Raw genomic sequence first — 15,268 nt, 5'->3', positions numbered from 1 at the left:
TAAGAATCCAAGGTCATTTGTTATCCTATATCCATTATAATATATGTTTATAGGCATTTCCTGACAAGCTGTGGTTTCTTTTATCTGATATTTATTCTTAATGTTTGGGTTAGATTAGTGGCCCCAGTGATGTAATGTTTTCATAGATCTACTAACCATGCAATTTTTTTTCTAAAAGGGAATAAGCTATGGGAATAAGTTTTAGTAATAGATAAGTTTTGAAGCATTAAATAGAAAGGGTTCTTACAATACAAAACAGTACAAATCTTGAAAGTATTAGTATTATTTGTCATTATGAGAGTCGTTTTAATATTATATTTTTTGGAGACTCTAATTGTGTGGACAAATACTCAACAGTGCATGGATGAAAATAATAAACCTGTCGATTGGTAAGTTTTTTATGATTTCATGTAGTTTATCCTTTATCCACTATAGATACAGGATGTCTCGTACTTTAACATGGATGTGGTCCTGATATATCAATAATTGAAAAAGTGTCTCAATAACAGTTGTACTCAATTATATTGTCCATATTTCAATTTTAGAGGTGCATACGACTTAGACCTATAATGTTTGTTTATCAAAGCAGCCCCAAATTTGATTAGAAAATAAAAAATGCAATAACCTATTTGGAAAAAATTAAGTATCACCTAGAATAAACACTATGTATAATCAAAAATGATTTTAAAATATAAAAAAATTTACCTAATGTGTTTATTTGCAGCACATTTTTATATTAGTGTTATTGCCAGAACTACAGAAGAATTTGTTAAATGGAACACCTGGTATGCATATACAGGGTGTCGCGCTTAAATATGATACAAGTCTGTAACTTCTTTATTTTTTGGCCAATTTCAAAAATTTTTATTTGGGAATGTAGGGTAAAAAAACTATCTAACTGTGATACTGCTGTTTTTATTAATGCATTTCACGGCCAACTAGGACTCGTTTTCTTGACATCAAAACAGCTGATTGGTATTAACGATTTTTTTTTCCAAAAAACAGATTACATATTCTCATTCAGCATCCCTTAAAACGTCTTACCACCGAGTTTAATCAAAATCGATACATCTTCAGGCGAGCATTCCATTATGTCGCGAAATGTAATCCAAGACTGTAACTTCTTTATTTTTTGGCAGATTTTAATTTTTTTTTTATGAAATGTAGGGTAAAAAAACTATCTGACTGTGATACTGCTGTTTATTAATGCAACACAGAGCCAACTAGTCAAATCGTTAATACCAATTAGCTGTTTTGACGTCGAAAAAAACGCGTCCTAGTTGACCCTGAATTGCATTAATAAAAACAGCAGCATTACAGTTAGATAGTTTTTTTATCACATTCTAAAAAAAATTTTGAAATCGGTCAAAAAACGAAGAAGCTACAGGCTTGTATCACAATTAAGCGAGCGACACGTACTGTATATGTGATTTATGCAGACACCAAGCAAGTGAAAAACAAATGAGAGGGTCAGTTATTTTTTTTTAAATATTAAACATGATTTTCTTAGGTGCCCATCTTTGAAAAATTGTATTAGCAATTTTTTTACTATAATCGATAATAATCAATTGGTAAAGGACATATTTTGAAGCATGCCATATTTGTATAAAATAATTATTAAAATAATTTTTCAGAAACTGGAACAAAATAATCGAAGTAGGTTTTCTGGACTTACAATTTTGAGGAAGTTATAGTTTCCAACATGCTAGGGTCTATTTAATAAAACAGTATTTTAAATTGCAATACCTGAACAGATACAGAAAAAAGATGAATTTCAATAATTTATTTCCACCCCATTTTAGGTATGTTGTTTACAAGCTTCCTGAAATTAAGCATCACCATAAACTCCTTAAATCTGGAGTTGCCTATACTTTCATGACTTCTGACAATTACGATTCTTGGACGTTTTCAAACAAATCTATCAACTCCACAACTTCAATACTAGCTAACACTATAAATGATTTATATAGTGCTCAAGTGAGGTCTATAACATCCGAGTGAATATTATAAAGTAACACATTAATATTTTTAGGGAATCTCATATGTTTTATATAACGATCAACCGCCACCAGATAAGAAATCAAAATCAAACAAAGGGCATAATAAGGGGGTGGTTATGGTAAACTATACTGGAGGATTTTGGTTGGTGCATTCGGTCCCTCATTTTCCGATGCTAGGAAAAACCTATATATTTCCAAGAACAGGTGCAGTTTTCGGGCAAAGTTTTTTGTGTCTTTCTCTGAGTCTGGAAAATTTAAATAAAGTTGGTATGTTGAAAACAGAATAAACGCCACAAAAAATTGTGCCGGCTATCTTTAAAAAATTATCAAACATTTTTATGATTTAGGTACTCAACTTCAATACAATCAACCAGAAATATACAGTCAAAATATAAATTCCAATTTAAAAGCATCACTGCCGGATTTAGTAAAAGCAGCCATGAATGTTACCATTAACACAGCTCCTTGGTATAGTGTAATGGAAATATTGACTCAAAAAGGCGTTCAGTTCACTTCTTTTGCAAAATCAAAGGCATTTAATAAAGACTTGTATGAAGATCTTGTTGCTCCTTCTCTTGAAACGGATTTGTATGTAGAAACTTGGCCAAATGGAGGTGGCAGATTACAGTCGAATTGCACAAAAAAATATAAGTAAGTATTACCTACTCACTTCAGAGATTTGATTATCAACTTTTAATTTTTTAGGGTAACCAATGTTAAATCTGTATATTTAAGTGCAGCCAATGTTACTTTTAACACAACACATGATCATTCGAAATGGGCAGTGACCCCACCATCTCAGGCAAAAAATTGGTTCTGCATCGGAGATATAAACCGGGCAGTAAGTAATGTTTGTACATGGATGCTTATAATCGAGTTTGTAATATTTTGTAGTAAGAAGGTTTGTAGTTTGTAGTCAGTAAATATAAAAATCAAATTATAAATAAATGTGGTACATGTGGGATACTAAGTAGAATTTCTAGTTCTAATTGTTTTTTGCTATTTTCTTTATAAAGATAATATTTATCATTCACTTTTAATTCCGTTAACACCGAGTTGTAACAATTTTTTGGCATTATTTTATTAATGTGTTTGCTTTTTAGGAGCACCAGAAAGTTAGAGGAGGTGGAACAGTGTGCCTTAATAATAAACAGTTATCCACTGATTACAAAAAAAGTGTGGAATCTATTGAGGAATGTAATAAAACAATGAAAGGGTTATTTTAAACAGCCCCTTATGATTTTGACTTAAATATAGTACATTAAATAAAATATATTTCTGCATTCAATTACAGAAAATAGGTTTCAATATTTTTTATAACATTAACGATATTTGTAATAAATATTAATAAATAATTTTTATAAAATTTTTCATCTATGAATAAAAAGCCTTATATTTCCCTGCCTAGATCCGTAGATACTTAGTTTTGACAAAAATCACTGCGAACTTTTGTTGAAGTCCACAATAGTAACACATATTAATTAGCTTGTAATTTTTAAATTAATTACTAAAATCTTACTGAATTTTTCTTCAACATTTGACTCACTAATGGCTAGTGGATTTTGCAGGGTTTACATTTCCTTTATTTCTTAATTAAATAATAATTTGAAATAAAACTAACTTAATACTCACAGAAGTTTATTTACAGTCCTTTACTATTTATATAAATTATATTACTTTGGTATATTTTGAAAGAATGGTTTATGCTTAGATGGTTGTGGGCAACGATATTTTAACATCTCAATTTCAGCCTCAAAGTAACTGTTTTTATCATAGCAGAAATATTCTGGATTTTTATATGCAGTATTTTTGGCAGCTCCCGGTCCCACAGGTTGGGATGTGACTTTAACACAAGCCTCAGACAATCCAGGGACATCAAGTAAGGGGGCAGATGGAGTTGAGCTCGGTGGTTTATTGTAAATTATTTTTCCAGCTGTGAAACTGCGTTTGATGGAGGAAAAATTTCGAAGTTTTCCAACTGTACTAAACATTATCCCTTTAGATGCCATGTTTAAAGTTACACTATTGAATTATTGATTATATAAGCTACGTTATAATATACTCAAGAGTTGCACTGCTATTTACTGTTTATTATAGATATCGATACAAATTTAAACGATTAACACAATTGTCTATCACAAAAAAACTCGATGAGATTTATGGTTATGTAAAATAAAAAATAATATTTCGCAATTACTTTCGTTTCGTTTTGATCAGCTCATAGAGCTACTTTCGGGTGTACCAGTTGGAACACTCCTCATCCTCAAGTATTTTTCATGTTCCAGTTTCCAGTGTGTAGGAGTGTGATACATTGGATTGGAGTGCTATACTTTCTTTTCTCTGCCATTGAAACAGCTACCAATAGCTTTTTTGATTTATTTATACTCGGTACAATTTGAGAATTTTTCATTCTTCATTTTTAAATTGTTAGCATAGGATGTAGCTATACCACAGAATATCCTAACTACACAGAAGCGACAAAGTNAAAAATAAAAGAAAGTGCATTACAAATTTTATAGAACTTGTTCGAAACTGTGAGGAAGACGAATTTATCAGCCATTTCAGAGTAAAATCAAATATTGCCAAATTTTTAATGATCTATCTAAAATATCTACCAAGATGTGACATTTGTAATAAAAGTTTCATTTTCGCGCCACAAATATACTACACTACACTTTTACACCACCTTGTTAGCCAGTGTAGTAGTGTCTGTACTACTACACTACACTGGACTTTTCGAACACCTGGATTATACCTGCACTTGGCTACACTGCAATAAACGAACAACGTATTACTACACTAGTGCAGCAGTGGAAGGTTTACGAACAAAGCTAAAATTTAGCATTACTTTCGTTTCGTTTTGATCAGCTCATAGAGCTACTTTCGGGTGTACCAGTTGGAACACTCCTCATCCTCAAGTATTTTTCATGTTCCAGTTTCCAGTGTGTAGGAGTGATACATTGGATTGGAGTGCTATACTTTCTTTTCTCTGCCATTGAAACAGCTACCAATAGCTTTTTTGATTTATTTATACTCGGTACAATTTGAGAATTTTTCATTCTTCATTTTTAAATTGTTAGCATAGGATGTAGCTATACTCATATGAGTTATATTTAGTTACACATCATATGGTTTTATGGCTATACTGAGACTGAGTTCACAAGTGCAAATATGTCGAAAACATTGTTAGTTAATCGTAGTTAAACTAACTTTGATAAACCGTCGGGCCTAAGTTCCTGGTATTTCAGTTAAATCTCACCTAATTGACAAAGGAGCATTCTGAAATTGAGATTAGTTGAGAACCGGGTAAATAAAACGTAGCTATTGGCTATTGTTATTCGATGGTAGGTAACATTTTATTTGTAGATGGTGGTATCCTCTTTCTAATCTGTGGATGGTGGTTTACGGAGATTTAGGTTAAGTACCTGCCGTTGGATTCTTCAACTTCAACAGATTGTATATTATTGCTTACCTCTGCAAAAATTTTTATTCTACAAACGCATATATTTATTTATATTTCACAGTTGTTTGATTTGAAATTCATTTGTAAGTTTAATACGATATTTATATGGTATGTATATAATATATATTTTTTTAGTGACTGTCTAATACTTTTTTTGTCAAATTTGTTGCTGTATCGTATTTTATTGGGTTTAAACAATTTTTACGATAACAAATATTTAAATTTTTCTTAATTATGTAATGAAAATATCTGACAAAATAAAATAATGGTTCTAAGTCTCTTCATATTTATTTAAAGAATAATGCCACCAAAAAAACAGAAGCAGACTCCAAGAAATGGATTTTTCTATTTTATGTTGGAGTTTAAAGAAAGGCAGGGACGGAATTACAGAAGTATGAGAGAAGTTGCCGATGCAGCTGGCCCACACTGGAGTGTAAGTTATTTATTAATTGCTGCTATTCTAGGCTTACAACGTTTTCAATTTGTAAACACTTAGACTACATAAGGTTTGCTTACGTACAGGAAGTGCAAGAATAGTGCCGCTCTATTCGATGTGTTGATAAGTCGAACACACCTAGATGTTTAGGTGTAGTTTTTGAGGCTAGTAAATTCGATCAGTCAGCCTATGTTTTCGATAATTAAAATAAATTTCTGAAAATTCAGAAGCGGCCATCATCTTATGTACACTGGAAATGAAAATTTTTGCGTCATATTTAAACTGTACTAATTGGCATAAGCTGCACCATTTCTTGCTAAAGTTTTTGCATTCAGTGGAGAACTGATTAATTTTTTGTCATAAGGCGAATATAGAACACTGAAATAATGTGCTCGAATTTTCTATATTGAATACAAATAACGAATTTTCAGCAAGCCAGTGTAGCACCAGGGCAATAAATTGAAAATGGTTTTAAATTGATCTGTTTACATTTATGTATAATCCAATGTTTATTAAATATAGAGTAACCTGGATTTTGCCATATTTCATACCCGATAAATTTTAGTGATGTATCTAGAAGAAAAGTACACACTATTATATGATAGTCGATAACTATTTGTGAGTAAAAACTTTAATTTAGAACAATAATTAATGTAGGTATTTTGTTTAGAGGAATTGGTCTAGATTTTTTCCTTGAGATTTTTCCTTTAGTAGTATCGTAGTTTTCGTTTGTGTTATGAAACAGAGATCTCAAGACAAATATTTTAATATATAGAAACATTATTATGCATTAAGCGAATAACAAAAGAAAAACATAAAAGATTTAACTAAAATGATTGAGGCATTCGGTTAGATCACATCGATTGAGTAATATTGTGTAATATTAGATAATTTCTATGTAATATTGCGCAATATTTTATAACTGTGATATAATGTGTAGATTTTATGAATTTTCAGGATAGAGGAACTTAGAAGCGTAGAACAATATTAGTCTTCCCGCTCTACTTTTTCTTAGGTGTAAAATAATGTATATTTCCGTGTAACACAAGATTTGTTAAAAATTATATTAGAAGTCAAAATATCCCTAAGCTTGAAAAAGTTACAAATTTTATAAAATATAAATGCATAGTCATCTAAAACCTGAAAGCACTACTCAGAGCTATAGCCAGGACCAAATCTTAAAAAGGTTGTAAAATCTGCAGATAAATCATGTCTACAGCTTCACTGCAATACTTTTATATGCATTGTATATGTATTTGATTAGTACGTTAGATACGGCATTTTTTTTTGTTAAGACTGCTCTTACTGTTTCTCTTGGCTTCGGCTCTGTCTCCAATGTCCAATTATTTATGATGCATCCTGTATACACTTTATACAATATTTGTTGAGTTAGAATTGGAAGAAAAGAATGAGCCAATAAAGTTCTATCATCAGAACTACTGTAACAATTTACAGCGGCAGGGGCGTGCCTTGAAATTTTCCGCGAAATGTCTTTCTACGTTTGGTGTTGAATGCGGCTAATTCCAAAAAAGTGTCACTAGAGTCTTCTTGGAATTCTATCTCAACAAATGTCATATGGACTGTTCTAATTAAAAAAATATCATAAACGACACTAGATTGTACACAAATCTCCTTTATGGGAATTAAAATCCTTTGATCTAAAACATATTGAGGTGTTATTTTCGACATTCCACTTGTGTGAAACAGGATGATGAAAGCAAATTAAATATTTTGAAGTTATTAGGGTCTACCATACAAAATATTTCCATAAATCTGTAACCACTTAATTATTTGAATTTAGTAAACAATTTTTTTCGTTTTATGTTATTTTTATTATACTCAACAGAAAATGTCTAAAGAGCAAAGAAAACCATATGATGAGAGAGCTCTTTATGAAAAAAACAATCTTAAACCAGGAAAATATACATCAGATGGATTGGATATTGAAGAAGTAAACCAAATGGAACGTCAAGCAAAAGAAAAGAATGAAGAGATGAAGAACAAAATTACTGAAGAAATAAAATTGTCTGCCAAAAATGGAAGTAAGTTTGTAGATACCTTCTAGAAGGCAATGTGGTTGGAATATAAATCATTTAAATCATTTCTGTGTTTATAGGAATCCAAGATAAAATGTTTTTCTTAATTCATATCAATAGTTTTTGCTACTGTGCATCGGAAAAGAGGTATTATCCTGCTGAGATTGGTATTGCGGCATTTAATTTGGTCGATGGAGTTCTGCCGGAAAATGTCTTTCATAGTCTAATAAAACCCGGTATACTATTTTATATATTATATTTAAAAATAGGTTTTTAAATAACTTAAGTTCATCTAAAAACACTTGGGAGCTCCAATAGCAGGAATTCATATTTAACAGTCACCAAAATATTTGTTTCTAATGGTTATATTTTAGGTTTGTTACCTTTGGGTTATGCGAGTGAAGCTCTGTCTCTGTCCAACGAGACTCATCAGATAGCTCCACCTATGGCAGATGAAGTTGATAATAACGTCGAAGATGTATTTTTTACTATGAAACTATTTTTACAGGTATAACAAATATTTACTTTTTATGAGCTTATTTTGAGTGTTTCAAATTTCAGGGCAAGATGCAAGGCTCTAGAAGAATGCCCGTGTTGTACTGTCATGAGAGGTATATGAAGATGGTTCAGGAAATTCTTGACACCTGGTGCGATGATTATCAGGAACAGGTTTTCTTTGATGTTTACGATTTGCAGTATATGTTCCGTGTATTAAAGAATACGGTAGCTGGAGATAATGTTTGGAACAGCGATACGTTTGGAAATCGGGAGATAGAGAAGGATGTCTACGCTTACGCAAAAGGCATATCTTGTGAGGTAGGTATTTGCAAAATGAAATTTTTTACGAAACAAGATTGTACTAAGGTAATTTGAACTAAATCGTAGGACTACTCTATAAATTACTAGAAAACTCATTTACTGGCAATTTACTATAATTACTGCGAATTGGGCATATGTGCATTGTGCCCATTTTGTAGTATTTATTGAATATGTAATTATAACCATTATTTCAGTATCACGATCAAACCAATGTTCCAATTTACTGCAGTCGTTCTATAGCAGTAAGATATGCGTATACAATATGTGACAATTGCTGTCCCGACTTGCACATACCATTTATCCCGGGTTGCCACGTTCCTCATACAGCATCAGTAGCTTCGTCAAGGCCATCTAGTGCAGCTAGCGGAAGATCTTCCAGATCCTCTAGGTCAAGGGTATGTTTAAATTTACTTTTATTACCTTTTTTGTAAAAGAAGAGAACATCAGTAACTTGAGGTTTTTACCGTTTCCACGTTTTATTTCTATTATTAGTATGTGATGTGCAATGTAATTGTGTTTAGGATTACACTTCTACTATTCGAGACGATGACAGTGAAAGTGTCATTTCCGTGTCAAGCAAATCCGAATGGGATAATCAGTCTGTTTCTTCGGAAGTTTCTACTATAAACGATGAGGATGATTTTCCCTCGTTGGGAGGCAGAGGTAAAAAGAACAATATGGTAAGCTTATTGTAGACTGGTGTGTATGCGGTATTGTTTTTTTTTTTTAAAGTCTTCAGGTGGGCCTTGGCGTTTTACTCCAAATGATTCATCCAGTGTCTACAGCCAGTCGAGCACCAAAAGTTATGCAGGAGCTACAGGAACAGCTGGTTTGAGTAGAAGGCCATCGGATATGCGTAAGAATTTTTTCTGTAGAACTTTAATAATATTTTAATAAGAGGGTGCCCCATGAAGAAGTGTACAAGATATAGTCTTTCCCAAGTCAGTTGAACATGTAAAAAAACGCCTGGCAATAAAATTTAATGACTCATATTTCAATTTCGATTATATGTTCATTTGACCAACAACATATTTTAATTATTTCATTTTATTCTGTTTCAAAAGGTCTCCAAAATGCCATGTTGTAATATTATTTATCCCTTTCGCAATTGTAATGTCAATGATTAATAGAAGGTGCCTATAATAAATTAAAATTACTTGAATCACACTAAATTCCGCATTGCTGCACTGCACTGCTGTCAACCACTTGTCAACAGCTGAGAGCAGTGGCCCAATGCAGCTGTGTTTGTATTTCGTTTGCCCACGCTCGCATTCTTCAACTGGGCTTATACATTTCTACCACCTCCACATTTAGTTTGACCAGGCCTGTATATGGGGATTGCTAAATAAATATAGGAACAAGTTTTTCAAATATTTCAATGCCGAGTTGCTGCGTCAGCGACTGAACCTGGTACATACTGTCACCCTCTTGGTTCTTCAATTGATATTGGAAAGACTAATCAGAAGTGGTTGAGAATACATAGCAGCGACTGTAAATTTGTTAAATTTATATAAAATAGTAAATTTAGAGGTTGTTGCGTAATGCTTACTTTTTCAAGGTTCCAGTGTGTGTTATTTTTGTGTTAATTGATTATCCTTCTTAAATATTAAAAAAAAAGTTTTCTTAAGGTGTATACGAGGATTGCCTTTTATATTGTGGGAATTACGATCCTGGCGTTGCCATCTGACGACCGACGTGCCTATCGTAAGATTCGACATTTTATAGGTATACTTACTCGCAACGTTTTGACATACAGGTGCTATTTATGTTGTTTACAATGACTTGAAAAATTTATTTCGGCCAAAAGATGTAATTAAGTCATGAACAATCTCGTGTGATTATTTTTTACAACTTTTGTTGTGGATTATCTCAACAACAGTGCGTCGATCAACTTAATTCGACTTTTGGTGATGAAGCACCATCAAAAACCACTGTATAGCAATGGTATACGGAATTCAGTTGTGGCTTGTGGTTCGCTCACCGACGAATTTAGTGAAGGTCGTCCAAAATCGGTTTTTGTTCCATATTAAATGAAACATGTTGCGCATGAACTGATATTGCAACATTGTCGTGTGACTTATCGTGAGATTGGGCATTCTTGGGCATTAGTGGCAATACAATTGCGGTGCTGCAAAACACGTTTATGATAATATCGTAACAAGTGACTAATCATGGATCTATGAGCCCGAAAGAAAACAGTATGTGCACTTGTATGAGTCTTTCCACAATGAGCTAAATTCATCAAAAGTTGTTCGGGCATGTAGCTCTTCTAAGCTTGTTTTCTCTGAAAAAGTGGATATGTTGTAACTGTAACGTTGGACAGTCGATTCTGAATGGTGTACACCCAATTGTCTGTCGGGAGTCTTTGAAAAAATAAGAGAAACCAACCACTGAAGACACATTATTCTCCACCAGGACATGCAAGCTCTTACACATCGATTCAAACAAGAGACTTTTTGAGAACTTGGCACCCAATGACTTTTTTATTCCCGCACATCAAAAATTAATTATAAGGTTAATGTTTTTCGACGCCTGAAGAAGCGGTTAATGCGTTCAAAATGCATGTTTTGTAGGTATCTCAATCGGAATGGAAAATGTGCTTCGAGAATTGGTTCAAGCTCATGTAAAAGTGTATTGATCTTCATGGAGAATATTTTGAGAAAAATTAAGCCATATACGATGATAATTTGTTTCATTTTCTTTATTCCCGAAATATAAAAGGCACCCTCGTATCTTGAAAAATATTTTTGGACAATTTTTAAGAATTTTCTTTGCTTTTAGCTAAGAAATGTCCCTTTAATGTTTATGTATTTTCTCATACATTCAAATCATATCTTAAAAAAAAACAAATAAATACATTGGGGTGGCTAAAAAAAAAGATTTTTTTTCGTCTTGTGAAAATATGTTAGTTTATCATGTTTTAAGAGCCCCCTTTAGAAATAAAATATCGATTTGGAATTTTCAGAATCGAGATTTTTTTCAACCTAGAAAATGATAAAATAACAAGAAAAAAATTTAAAAAAAATTCAATTTGTGACTATTTTGGAAATTTTTAAAAATCTTGTGACCTCTAAAAAAATTTTTTTGAGCTGATTTATTGAGGGGGCTCTTAAATCATGATAAACTAACATATTTTCACGAGAGACACGAAAAAAAATATTCGTTTTTTTTTGGGCCACCCTAAAATACATGTATCCCTAAAAGTGCGAAGAATGAACACGGCAACAATTTTTATTTTATTTCAATTACGTCATCCTTAACAGAACATACAAAATTGAGAAAAAAATAAATTGTTTTAGCTTCGAGTGTTATGGACAGAATGGACAAATTATCGATTAGTACTCCGTCTACAAATGGTAAGATTAAAAAAAATTTGTATAAAATGTGAAATTTTAATTGTCTTTTTTAAAGCGTCTTTTTCAGTTGGTCAAGGGGGAGTGGCAAGAGATTTTGATAAAGGTGATGATTTCCCTGCCTTGGGGCGAGCTAGAACTATTGGAGCCAGAGGTCGTGGAGTAAGACGTCCTAATTGGTAGTGGTTTTATGAGCTTTTTTTATTTGCATTACTTGTCTTACCTTTTGTATAATAAAGGAGATATATTTCATTTATTTGTTTACCTATTCTGTTAAAAGAATGTTTCAACTTTTAAAACGAATTGTTAGCTTTTACTTGTGAGATAATTATCAATATGTTTTATGTAAATATTTGATATTTTTCATAATAAAAACTAAACACAACTGTAGCCAATCTTTTTTATAATCTCGGAAATTTGAATTTATTATAAGCATTTGCACTTTATTTATTTTTGTATGAAGACGGGGGTTGTAGGGGCCTGAAAACTGGGAGTATCGGGAAAAGTCAGGGAATTCATTATTCTTCATAAAAAACAAAGAATAGTTAGGGAATTTTAAAAGTATTAATGAAAGTCAGGGAATTTGATGTTTGCAACTGGAAATTTTGTAAAAGCCGGCCCTGGGTTCTTAGTGGTTTTGACACCTTTATAAGAGGTTCTTTGAGTATAAAAAAGATTATGGGGTCCAGTCGAGAAAAAGTTTAATGCATAAACACCAATTAGTATGTAAAAATGAACTACAAGTGACCTGGATTTTTTTTTATAAGTCTGGAAAAGTCGGAATTCTATATTACTTTTGAACTATGAGCCATGGAAGAGCAGGCATGTAACCAGAGGTGGGCATGGGCCATGGTTCACCTAAAAATATGCTAGCACACCCGAATAAGCGGGGATATGGAATTACTTATATATTAATCCTTATCATTCTTTTTCGAAGCATAGGATCTCCACAAGGTGGTTGTACAATCTATTTTTAGCTCTTTTTCCATGACGGACCAGATTCTTCTCCAGGTAAGTGTGGACATTCCTCTACTTTTTCCAATTATGCTGTATATACCTACAGGTTTCCTTAATATACAGGGTGATTCAGAACTTATCCAAAGAAACAAAAAATCTGGATGTACAGGGGACTCTTACAAATACAATTTTGTAAAGAAAAAAGCAAAAAGGGCAGTTCGAAAATGATTTAAAAACACTTCTGCACGGCACTGGAAACTGATCTCGCACAACGCAACCCTCTCGGCGACAGTGATAAAAACGGACAAAAACTCGAAAGAATTTGTCAAGGAAAGGAATAAATAGAATTTTACAGCACCTATTTTATATCGGCAAATTCAACTGCTTTTGCCGCTATTGTTATTATTAATTAATAAAATTAAGTTGTGGTTTTAATTAATAAAATAATACCTGATGTTACAACTGTTCAAAATTTTGTCTACCGACGTGTAAACACCTTTGGTCCTGTCTTACTAAGTTTCTACGAACTAACACAAATCTTGTCCTGCTTCACCATAACACAAATGTTTCACCATAATACAAATGTTGTCTTGCTTCACCACAAATTAAAATGATATCCATCAACTCCGAGTTGCTATACATGCAAGCCATTTTTGATACTAACTTGATACTAAAAACCTATTGTAAACACTACCGCAACGACGATTGTATTGCTCTCCACTCGTATTGCGAATGACCCTAGAGCACTACAGTTGTCCAGCGATGTAATGCTTGAAAGTAGTACAATTTCAATAATTTTTTTCTTGAAAACTATGTATAAGGATTTTACAATTTTTTTTACTCCATTTTTGATGCCGCAACTATTCCCAAATTTTTTTGGGTAAGTTATGAACTACCCTATATGTCCTATTAGTCTCCACATCCTTTCATCTCATTTACAATTTGCTATTATTTCGTTCTGCCACATAGCTCATCATTTCTTGTTTTGTTTGGACAGTATATTTTAAGTATTCTCCTTAGACATATGTTTATGAAAAATTGTATTTGCTGCGTTACCTATGATAATATCCATGTTTCACATCCAAGTAATAGAACTTACTATATTACTATTAAATATCTTTATTTCTGTTTTTCTACTTATTTCTGTCGATTTGTCCATTATCATTCCATATTCTTTCCTTGCTTTGTTCAGTTTGTGTTGTGTATCCTCTTCAGTTGCTCTTATTATATTTATTATACTTTCCATATAGCAAAATTGATCTACTCTTTGGATTTCCTTTTGATCAGTATAAAGTTTTTCACTTACTGTAATTCCTATTCTCATTTCCTTAGTTTTATTCTTGTTTACTGTTAGACTAATTTTTTGTGTTCAGTTTAATCATATTAATTTTAGCGGGATGTCAAACTTTTACTGTTTTCCAAACTGTTTGTTGAAAAGCATCAAAGACTTTTATAAAGTTATTATTATAAAACTAATAGCAGACCTTTGTTCTTTTCTACTAATTGTTCTATAATACTGCATATTGTTGCTAGATCTATACAGGTTCTACCTCTACTTTTATTCTTCTATTAATTATATTTAATTACTATTACCTACCTTTCTTATGCTGTTTAAAAATGTGTTATATTTCCTTTTTGTAGAAATCATTGTTAGTATTCCATTCACCTGTCTGTTCTTTCTTCCAAATCCCAGAGTTCATGTAATTGGTGTGTGATTAACTTCATTGTGCTTTCCACAATTTTCTTCGCATGTCACTGCTTCCTGCACTTTTACAATTTCCTAATTATTTTATATTTTCATTTCTTCTTGTTGGTTTACCTTTATCTGTCTCCAACATATTTCTATATTTCCATCAGTTTTCTGATTTATTCGCTCTCCTGGTTCCCTTCCTCTTTCAATAATTCTTGATCATTTTTCTTGCACCTTGTAATATGTATTATCAGTATCAGTGAGTTTTCCATCTAAATTTCTAATTGGCCTCTAAAATTCTTGTTTGCTAGCAACTTATTCTATCTTTTATACAGTTCTCATATATTGCTACTGTTTTTTCTGCTGGTTTCATTATATCTGTGTGTCATAACTCCTATTGATTGAAATTTTTATATTGCTTATGGTGCAACATAATGTCTACTTTATTTATGAAAACTAAATATAACGTTTTGCAGTTTACTTTATTTTTCACTTTACATTTAGTTTTGTGCCA

General features: G+C 32.1%; 3 protein-coding genes across 7 annotated transcripts; 2 read left to right on the top strand and 1 right to left on the bottom strand.

The window, feature by feature from the left end:
* Positions 1-74: 74 nt before the first annotated feature.
* Positions 75-3,324, top strand: LOC108917377 (plancitoxin-1). Of its 2 annotated transcripts, none has more exons than XM_018723935.1 (6): positions 75-389; positions 1,803-1,977; positions 2,033-2,267; positions 2,348-2,651; positions 2,706-2,841; positions 3,104-3,324. In XM_018723935.1, the coding sequence occupies exons 1-6, from the start codon at positions 295-297 to the stop codon at positions 3,224-3,226; spliced, it is 1,068 nt and encodes a 355-aa protein (XP_018579451.1). In that variant the 5' UTR covers positions 75-294; the 3' UTR covers positions 3,227-3,324. The 2 variants fall into 2 exon arrangements, with proteins under 2 accessions (XP_018579451.1, XP_018579450.1); XM_018723934.1 differs by having other exon boundaries at positions 2,706-2,901.
* A 300-nt stretch (positions 3,325-3,624) lies between these two features.
* On the bottom strand, positions 3,625-4,244 carry LOC108917395. The gene has a single exon (XM_018723956.2). It carries the CDS (start codon positions 4,007-4,009, stop codon positions 3,674-3,676), a length of 336 nt encoding a protein of 111 aa, XP_018579472.1. The 5' UTR covers positions 4,010-4,244; the 3' UTR covers positions 3,625-3,673.
* Positions 4,245-5,368: 1,124 nt separating this feature from the next.
* Positions 5,369-12,359, top strand: LOC108917488 (protein maelstrom homolog). Of its 4 annotated transcripts, none has more exons than XM_018724119.1 (11): positions 5,369-5,571; positions 5,761-5,896; positions 7,746-7,941; positions 8,016-8,171; positions 8,310-8,443; positions 8,497-8,751; positions 8,949-9,149; positions 9,276-9,434; positions 9,487-9,610; positions 12,054-12,110; positions 12,178-12,359. In XM_018724119.1, exons 2-11 carry the CDS (start codon positions 5,765-5,767, stop codon positions 12,288-12,290), a joined length of 1,527 nt encoding a protein of 508 aa, XP_018579635.1. In that variant the 5' UTR covers positions 5,369-5,571; positions 5,761-5,764; the 3' UTR covers positions 12,291-12,359. The 4 variants fall into 4 exon arrangements, with proteins under 4 accessions (XP_018579635.1, XP_018579632.1, XP_018579631.1 ...); XM_018724116.1 differs by having other exon boundaries at positions 5,372-5,546; positions 12,166-12,359; XM_018724115.1 differs by having other exon boundaries at positions 5,372-5,571; positions 12,166-12,359.
* Positions 12,360-15,268: the final 2,909 nt, after the last annotated feature.

This window comes from Anoplophora glabripennis, unplaced genomic scaffold, assembly GCF_000390285.2.
Source record: "Anoplophora glabripennis isolate ALB-LARVAE unplaced genomic scaffold, Agla_2.0 scaffold4, whole genome shotgun sequence".
In the NCBI taxonomy this organism is placed as follows: domain Eukaryota; kingdom Metazoa; phylum Arthropoda; class Insecta; order Coleoptera; family Cerambycidae; genus Anoplophora; species Anoplophora glabripennis.
This window is presented reverse-complemented; position numbering and strand designations above follow the sequence as displayed.

What these genes read in the sequence shown, in the direction of transcription:
- LOC108917377 (XM_018723934.1), top strand. Translation starts at nt 295, where the DNA reads ATGAGAGTCGTTTTAATATTATATTTTTTGGAGACTCTAATTGTGTGG. An exon ending in AATTGCACAAAAAAATATAA is followed by an intron (nt 2,652 to 2,705) that starts GTAAGTATTACC and finishes TTAATTTTTTAG; the next exon opens with GGTAACCAATGTTAAATCTG. An exon ending in TAATATTTTGTAGTAAGAAG is followed by an intron (nt 2,902 to 3,103) that starts GTTTGTAGTTTG and finishes TTTGCTTTTTAG; the next exon opens with GAGCACCAGAAAGTTAGAGG.
- LOC108917395 (XM_018723956.2), bottom strand. Translation starts at nt 4,009, where the DNA reads ATGGCATCTAAAGGGATAATGTTTAGTACAGTTGGAAAACTTCGAAAT.
- LOC108917488 (XM_018724116.1), top strand. Translation starts at nt 5,765, where the DNA reads ATGCCACCAAAAAAACAGAAGCAGACTCCAAGAAATGGATTTTTCTAT. An exon ending in CTATGAAACTATTTTTACAG is followed by an intron (nt 8,444 to 8,496) that starts GTATAACAAATA and finishes TTCAAATTTCAG; the next exon opens with GGCAAGATGCAAGGCTCTAG. An exon ending in CAAAAGGCATATCTTGTGAG is followed by an intron (nt 8,752 to 8,948) that starts GTAGGTATTTGC and finishes CCATTATTTCAG; the next exon opens with TATCACGATCAAACCAATGT.